Source organism: Pseudochaenichthys georgianus, chromosome 24, assembly GCF_902827115.2.
Source record: "Pseudochaenichthys georgianus chromosome 24, fPseGeo1.2, whole genome shotgun sequence".
In the NCBI taxonomy this organism is placed as follows: domain Eukaryota; kingdom Metazoa; phylum Chordata; class Actinopteri; order Perciformes; family Channichthyidae; genus Pseudochaenichthys; species Pseudochaenichthys georgianus.
The window spans coordinates 35127601-35136361 of record NC_047526.1 but is presented as its reverse complement, the minus strand read 5'-3'; the positions used below and the strand labels follow the sequence as shown (position 1 = coordinate 35136361).

The following is an 8761-nucleotide window of genomic DNA, read 5'->3' as shown; positions in this document are numbered from 1 at the left end:
CGGAAATGCTGAAGGCTCTGGGTGTTGAGGGACTGTCATGGTTGACACGTCTCATCAACGTTGCGTGGAAGTCGGAAACGGTACCGAAGGAGTGGCAGCCCGGGGTGGTGGTTCCCATTTTCAAAAAGGGGGATCAGAGGGTGTGTGCCAATTACAGAGGCATCACACTACTCAGCCTCCCCGGGAAAGTTTACTCTAAGGTACTCGAAAGGAGGGTCAGGCCGATTGTCGAACCTCAGAGGAGGAACAATGCGGATCCTGGTCGTGGAACGACGGATCAGCTTTTTACTCTCGCAAGGATCCTGGAGGGGGGCCCGGTCTACATGTGTTTTGTAGACTTGGAGAAGGCGTATGACCGGGTTCCCAGGGAGTTACTGTGGGAGGTGCTGCGGGAGTATGGGGTGAGGGGGTCTCTACTCAGGGCCATCCAATCTCTACTCCCAAAGCGAGAGCTGTGTCCGGGTCCTCGGCAGTAAGTCGGACCCATTTCCGGTGAGGGTTGGCCTCCGCCAGGGCTGCGCTTTGTCACCAATCCTGTTTGTAATATACATGGATCGGGTTTCGAGGCGTAGTCGTGGGGGGGGGGGGGTCTACAGTTCGGTGGACTAAGGATTGCAGCACTGCTTTTTGAAGATGATGTGGTTCTGATGGCTTCATCGGTCTGCGACCTTCAGCACTCACTGGATCGGTTCGCAACCGAGTGTGAAGCGGCTGGGATGAGGATCAGCACCTCCAAATCTGAGGCCATGGTTCTCAGCAGGAAACCGATGGACTGTCCACTCCAAGTAGGGAATGAGTCCTTACCCCAAGTGAAGGAGTTCAAGTATCTCGGGGTCTTGTTCTCGAGTGAGGGAACAATGGAGCGTGAGATGGGCCGGAGAATCGGAGCAGCGGGAGCGGTACTGCAGTCGCTTTACCGCACCGTGTGACGAGAAGGGAGCTGAGCCGGAAGGCAAAGCTCTCTGTCTACCGGGCCATGTCCGTTCCTACCCTCACCTACGGTCATGAAGGATGGGTCATGACCCAAAGAACGAGATCGCGGATACAAGCGGTCGAGATGGGTTTTCTCCGCAGGGTGGCTGGCGTCTCCCTTAGGGATAAGGTGAGAAGTTCAGTCATCCGGGAGGGACTCGGAGTTGAGCCGCTCCTCCTTCGCGTCGAAAGGAGCCAGTTGAGGTGGTTCGGGCACCTAGTTAGGATGCCACCTGGGCGCCTCCCTAGGGAGGTGTTCCAGGCACGTCCAGCTGGGAAGAGACCGAGGGGTAGACCTAGGACCAGGTGGAGGGATTATATCTCTTCGCTGGCCTGGGAGCGCCTTGGGACCCCCAGTCAGAGCTGGTTGATGTGGCCAGGGAAAAGAAAGTTTGGGGCTCTCTGCTGGAACTGATACCCCCGTGACCCGACCACGGATAAGCGGGAGAAGATGGATGGATGGATGGAATAAAACAACGGTTAATAAAACCAAGCAAGACTTCATTTAAAAAAAAAACATTTAGCCCATGCTCTAATTATGAAGAATACAGTAAATCTCCAACATGTCTGAACCTTTTTCACGATCCACCTCCAGAGGGACTCACATGTGTTCATGAAGCTGCTGCTGTGCTCTCACTTTGCTGCATTTAAGCCAAAAAAGCAAAAGCAAGGTTAATATAAATCTTATTAAACTTTGATAGCTGTGCCCTTAAACTCTACATCTTTGATCCAAGCGATCACGCTATGGATTTAAACATTACATCGGTTTCTTCGTTGGTTTGTTGACGGTGGCGTAGAGGAGGCTGGGATCAGCGGAGGCAGCAGAGGAAGAGGAGGGAGCTCCCACGGTGCTGTAGGTCACTGCATCATCTTCATCATCATCATGAAGGTGAGCCTGCAGGGGAAGAAAAGTGATTAAGCATAAAGGAGTTCTGGAAGTCCTGATTGTGTAGATCAGGACTTTCAGAACTCAATTTCATCACGGGCCACATTTGCATTATGGTTGCACTCAAAGGGCCGGTTGTAACTTTAAGACTATATAAAATACATATATAAATATTTAATATATTTAAAATAATGTATTATATTACTTTATTGCCTCTGCATTGGATTATTATCGGATAGGGTAAAAGCTTCATAAATAACTACGTCTGAAAGAAGAAGTCTAGGGCAAATAAATGCAAGTCTCTTCAGTGAGAATGTCACAAAATGATTTTAAAAGAAAAGCCAGATTCTGAAAAAAAGTGACAGTTAAATAAAAAAAAAAGTGACATTTTGAAAAAAAGTAACAATAAAAAAAAAATCTAAAGTAAGATGCATTGTGGGACATGTAGTTTATGGACATCGTGCATCTGTAAATCGGACTGTAACCATATAATAAACATATTACATTCTTTCAGAGCTCTTGCGGACCACATGAAATGAAGTCGCGGGCCGGATTTGGCCCCCGGGCCTTGAGTTTGACACCCCTGGTGTATATGTTCGGTGAGTTCTGGTCACATTTAGAGTAGAATAGACGATAAAGTCTCATCACCAGTGTAACCAATGAGACGGCTCACCCTGCTGGTCTTCCTGGTGTAGGTGATGGAGGCGTAGGAAACACCGTCTTCAGGGTCAGCCTGCACAAATAAAATGTATTATGAGTATTATTATTAATGTCCCCTATAACACACTAGCTGCTAAGTAAGAAGCAAAGCACAATACGAAATACTGCCTTTAATTCACTCTGTCTTTTGACTCAACGTCACCCGGGCGGCAGTGGGGGACTTGGCCTTTGGGCCGAAAGGCCGCCGGTTCACATCTCGGTCGGACCAAAAGAATACGGAGTGTGGACCGGTTTCTGTTCACCTCCTGGGCCACTGCCGAGGTGCCCTTGAGCAAGCCACCTAACCCCCAACTGCTCCTGGCCAGACTGGCTGCCTCTCCACTCTGGACCTCTCAATGCATGTGCAACACATTACTGTGTGTATGTGTCTGTACCATAAGCAGCCTGTGCATGGAGGTCCATCGTCTTCGTCTACAGTCAGAACTGCTTGTTGATTTTGTTATGAGGTTTTAGGTTAACCACAACATGAAAAGTGAATATCAAAAACCTTAAACCGGCTACATTATTGAAATCACTATTTTATGAATATTCAATTGTTCAGTTTTAAATGATTTTATTTATAATGTTAAAACTCACCACGTTGTCATCCGTCTGCGAATCAGTTCCTAAAAGGAATACAACATAAATGAGACTTGGGTTGAAACCAGGGGCGGATCTACCGGGGTGGCATGGGGTGGCAACTGCCACCCTAAACAATAGCCTTGCCACCCCAGCTGCCACCCCAGTTGGCATCTTTGTTTTGAAAGAAAAGTTGTGGCTCATCGGACATTTATGAGAGAAAGTCTCTAATGTCCGAGTGCAAGTGAATGCAGCACAAGATGCACGTCATGTAACCCCTCCCCCGGTCCTGGCGCGAGAGTGGAAATATGATTGGTGGCGAATTCACTTGAACGGGGGATGGCGCAAAACGAGAAGCATTTCGGACCCAAGCACTGAAGGAATGAGGTAGTTGCGGTCTACACTGACAGAGAAGAGAATGTCAAGTTTGGCTGTACTCAGCATTGAATCAAAACGCACTACAGCTGTTGATCTTAATATGTCTGTGAGGCGTTTTGCTGAACAAAATAGTAATCGCCGCATTCAGCTGTAATAGACATGCCAACTTGATGCTCTGCTCACGGATGACTCGATGAGAATAACAAACTGTTAAGATGATGACCTTGTATGCGTGTATATATTTTTTTCTTTGTGGGGGTCTGCCCCCAAAAAACAGTTTTAAGTCCTGAGAAAGTAAAATAAGACGGTGTGTAAAACTACACTGCCCAGCCAACAGAAAGTAACCACTTTGATTTAACTAGGCCAGTAGCAGGGTTTCCATTAGCCGGTAATTACCGGTTTTTAGCTGGTAAAATTTATAAAAAAACGGTAAATTCAAAACCTGACGGTCAAAATGTCTGGTAATAATTAGGGAGGCTCCGATCGATCGGCCGCCGGTCATTATCGGCCGATATTCACTCTTAATAGTTTGATCGGTGCTCTCTATAAAGGCCGATCAGGAGAGCTGGATCTGATCGATATGGACATAAACGCGAGTGAAGTGTAACCGGACGCGAGAGAGAGATCAGATCAGCTGCTGAGTCTGACCGAGACACGCAGCTCTGCATGATCACCTGAAGCCCCGCCCTCTGTTTAGCGAGCTGCAGGAGCTGCATGAGATACAGACGTGCTGTCAGGAGAGAGAGAGAGGGAAAGAGAGGATCCGTTTCTCCCGTGTTATTATTCAAATGTAATGTAAACTTCTGAATAATGTACGTTATCTACTCCAAGTAGTTTGTTTGAATGTAATAATTATGGTGTTTGTGGAATCATTTATTGAAAAATGAATCTGAATTTTTCGATCTGTTACGATTATAAACTGAAGCAATATAAAAATGAGCCCCGTGAACTGAGTTTTAAACTGAAGCATATCTGCTCATAGTCCGGTAAATACCTGCTAACGGAAACTCTGCTACACAACTATTATTATTATTATTGAAATATGACCGGTAAGTTTCAAATTAGTCCGGTAAAATAAATTCTGCCCGGACATTTGACCGGCGAGAAAAAATCCTAGCGGAAACCCTGGCCAGTAGGTAAGGACCTTCCACTGGATAATAACTGCAGCGATGTTTATGTTTTAGCTGAATACACGTTTTTTAACCCTAACTGATGCAGTTAGTCACTTCTTTAATGTGTGTTCTTTCTGATGTAAAGTCAAGGTTGTAACTGTATATCAATAATGATATAATTACTCGTTTTTCAAATTTGAAGGAGGGTGAGCAAGCAACTTGATGAACATTCATCATTAACTCCTCCAAAAAAATATAGTTTATTCAATAATAAATGAATATGTGAATCATACTGTAACAGTTCTTCACTATATCTGTAAAGCGTCTTTGAACACCTGTAAAAACGCTAACAAATTAAATCTATTATTATTATTATTATTATTATTTATTAACAGTGATTGACAGCTGATAGGAATAATATGATTGTTAATAGTATCATATTCATTCAGACAAACATCGATGAGACAGTTAATTAATGTACTTATTGCAGCAGTCTGCATAGATTTGGTACCCCTGCTGGTCTAAGAGTGAAACAAACTCATTCAGTTATTGTTCAGTTAAAATTCATTAAATTACGTCTGCCACCTTATATGTAAGGCTTTACTGATGTGCCACAATAATATAACCTATGTGATTGAGTTAAAATATTAATATTGTGGCTTTCCAAGTTAACATTGATTGTAGGGGTGTAACGGTTCACAAACATTTCGGTTCGTTTTTAGGTCACGGTTCGGTTCGGTACGTTTTCGGTACAGCAGAAAAAATTATCACAAAACATTAAATATATATTTTTAATTATTATTAAACTGTGACTAATGTATTCAAATAAATACAAAATATAGTAACATAAACATTAAGGTGCAGCATTTCGATGAACTGAAATAATCTGTATTTGAACTGTACTAGCACCTAAGCAGCCAGTTTGACATTAGGACTTGCTTGTCATTGTATCTTCATGTTGTTTAAAGAAAGATGAACTTGTCCACATTGCTTGCTGAAAGGGCAGATCTGCTGGCACTAGCAACGTCTCCTGCTGTGGAGAACACCCTCTCTAGGGACAGAGGTAGCAGATACAGCCAGGTAGCGCTTTGCTACCATGGCAACATAAGGATACTTGGTGTTTGTAATAGCTTTGGCTCGGTCTGAACTTTCTGCGAGTGGTGGAGGCTTAATATGCTAGCGGGAGTTGGGTTTGCACTTCAGTCTTTTTTCTTTTGGTACCGGTGATATTCACGTTCGGGTGATGCCTTTTCAAATGAGTGTGATGTATGATATATATGTATTGCCAGCCGCGTAACCAATGTTAGTTGAACAATGCCGAGCAACCGCTTTGGTTCGGTCCACCTGTCTTTGTCCGTCATCCTTGTTCGTAACTGCCAAACCAAAATGTTCCCAAACCGGAGACTTCAATGATGCTGGAGGATTTTCAGCTCAACTTTATCTGCGTTCGCCATTTCGACAGTTCCTCATTTCATTTCATTTCAAACCTTTATTTAACCAGATTGGTCCCATTGAGATCATAGATCTCTTTTTCAAGGGAGACCTGCAGCATATAGGTTCCACATGAAACATAAAACAATAAAGGACATTATACATTATATTTACAGGATACATAGTTATAGACATTTACAAGTGCCCATTATATCAGCAAATTACTGACTACAATTGAACGCATCCCTGTGACCAGCTCTCTTAGTATGCCTCTCGTCCAATGAAATGACTTGCTCGCTCTATGATATATACCTGAGATTACTTCCAGAAAGTTGTTCATGTTCTCAATTTTTTACGTTTAACGCTATATTCGTTCGAACCGAAGGGCCCGTACCGAATAATTTCAGTACGGGTACGTGTACCGTTACACCCCTAATTGATTGATATGATTGCGATTTAAATCAGCATATACTTCTGTCAGGGGATGCCACCCCTCAAAATCTCCTGCCACCCTCTTTCCACCCCATGAATATTTGTCTAGATCCGCCCCTGGTTGAAACCCACGTTTATCAGAAGCTTGTTGTTTGTAAAGTGTAATGTGTGAATGTCCTCACCTCGAGTCCTCTTCCGTCTGATGACAGCCACAGTGATTATTGTGAGAGCTGCAACAGCCACGATCACAACGATGATCCACCACCACCACCCTGGAAGAGAGCAGTTAGAAGAGTTACATATACTCAGAGGCTTTTATCTCTTTGTCTTCAAACTCTGGATCAACAACATGTCTTTTCTGACTCTAAATGGATCTCTTCTCTCTCTACCTTTATTGTTGTCCTCTTGTTCTGTCTGATTGTCTTCAGGTGCAGTGTTGGTCGTCTCTCCGGCTGCTCTCATTCTCACTGCTGTCCATGTTGTTGACACTGTAGTCACCTTCCCTGCGTCCTCACCTTCATGAATAAAATAATAACAAGCTGTTCAGTTATAAAATCAAATGTAAACATCTCACATCACGACATAAAGATGTGACGCATCAGGATGAATGATTTTAAACAGCTCATCATGTTCTCACCTGAGGACTGAAGAGAACCAGCTGAGGTTCTGTCCTGTGACCATCACACACTTTACAAGTAAATACATTAAACCTTACCTGGTTTTTTGTTGATTTTAGCTGCTGTTGTCGTCGTCGTCGTCGTTGTTGTTGTTGTTGTTGTTGTTGCTGTTGTTGTTTTGGTTGTTGGTGGTGATCGATTAGTTGTGGCTGGATTTTTGTCCTCTCCTAAACAGATGAACAAAACTTAACAAACTATTCAATTTTAAAACGTCCATAAAATAAACAAATATTGAAGTATTTTTTTTACACCAGTAAGAAGTGACTTTAAACAGATCATCGTGTTCTCACCTGAGGACTGAGGCCTGAAGGGGAACACCTGCACTTCTCTCGTGTAACCATCAGTTACTTCACAAGTAAACAACTCAGACCGTGATGCGTAACTAAAGAGAGAAGTCAGAAATGTCACAGAGGCAGAGCAGAGAGACGCTGATGTCTTTATCTCTCTGTGATCTGTATCCACATCTCGACCCTGAAGCAGCCACTTCACTGGGTGTTCACACCGTACATGTGTCGTCACAGAGCAGTCTAACGTCACCTCATCGTTGTCCTGATGCTCAGTCACTGAAGACGGAGATATTGAGAGAGAAAAGAGAACAAGAGTAACATTAACTTCATCACTGTAGTCATTATTATTGTAATGTTTCAGTTTAGAGACGGTTTGAAAACATGACGATGTAAATACTCACTGGCGACAACAGACAGATAAACCACAGAGTCTGGACCTTCTTGTTCTCTTGATCTGAACTGTCTGCAGAGGTAAAGACCAGCATCCTCCTCTGTGACCTTCTCTATAACCAGAGCACATTTCTCTGTAACGCTCAGTCTGTCTGATTTAAATTTGGCTTCTTTCTGAATCTGTCGGTGTTCAAACAACGTGACTGAACCTTTTGAATCACTGAAGTACCAGGTAGTTCTCTCACACTCATCCTGATCATCTATCACATTGTCAAAAGGCAAAGTGACTTCATCTCCAGCTCTGACAATGCGGAAGTAATCTTTCACGTCTGCAGCTGTTAAAGAAACAAAGACGGAAATGAACATGAAAACGACCGTAGTGTATATAGTCAGAATGACGATCACTGTACAGTAGATACAGACGTTTGAATAAATATCTCTGAGGGAGTTTTGGTTTCCGAGAGCTCACTAAAGTCACCAGGTTACACTCACAACTCTTCACTCTCAGTTAAAGGACGTAGGAAAGTACCGTCAGTGATGTTAGAGCGGTTTATTTAAAGTGTTCTCTGCGTCCTCACCTGGAAAGTGGAGCAGCAGCATCAGGAATGAAGACATCACGATCCTTCTGAACTCAGACATCGTGCTTCTCTCTCGGTCTCTGGCTCTCGACTGTCAGAGTCTCTCCCCGGCTGCTTCTTCATTTCTCTTCTGAGAACTGAAGGAGAAGTGTTTCTGTGAGGATGCGGTCAGCAGCAGCAGCAGCAGAGCTCTGGAGGTGTTACCCTCTGATGCTGAGCAGATAAGAACAGAGCAAAAAGCAGAACCGTACAGAGTGATGCGCATAAAGTTATGAATATGTATAAAACATTAGAAATAAACAGGGGGTGGAAATCAATATGCCTTAATGTATAAATGAAT

The 8761-nt window shown here is 43.6% G+C and overlaps 1 protein-coding gene across 1 annotated transcript in view; it reads right to left on the bottom strand.

Moving 5' to 3' along the window:
- The window catches only part of LOC117439786 (uncharacterized), a 9849-nt gene extending 1304 nt beyond the window's left edge, over positions 1-8545 (bottom strand). The window contains exons 1-10 of the mRNA XM_071201993.1: positions 8422-8545; positions 7855-8178; positions 7457-7729; positions 7205-7333; positions 6879-7004; positions 6672-6761; positions 3155-3183; positions 2532-2591; positions 1734-1867; positions 1-1613 (exon numbers count right to left, since the gene is read on the bottom strand). The exon at positions 1-1613 is cut by the window's left edge and continues 1304 nt beyond it. Coding sequence (XP_071058094.1) covers positions 1574-1613; positions 1734-1867; positions 2532-2591; positions 3155-3183; positions 6672-6761; positions 6879-7004; positions 7205-7333; positions 7457-7729; positions 7855-8178; positions 8422-8482 — 1266 coding nt within the window. The 5' untranslated portion in view covers positions 8483-8545 and the 3' untranslated portion in view covers positions 1-1573. The remainder of the gene's footprint in view (positions 1614-1733; positions 1868-2531; positions 2592-3154; positions 3184-6671; positions 6762-6878; positions 7005-7204; positions 7334-7456; positions 7730-7854; positions 8179-8421) is intronic.
- Positions 8546-8761: the final 216 nt, after the last annotated feature.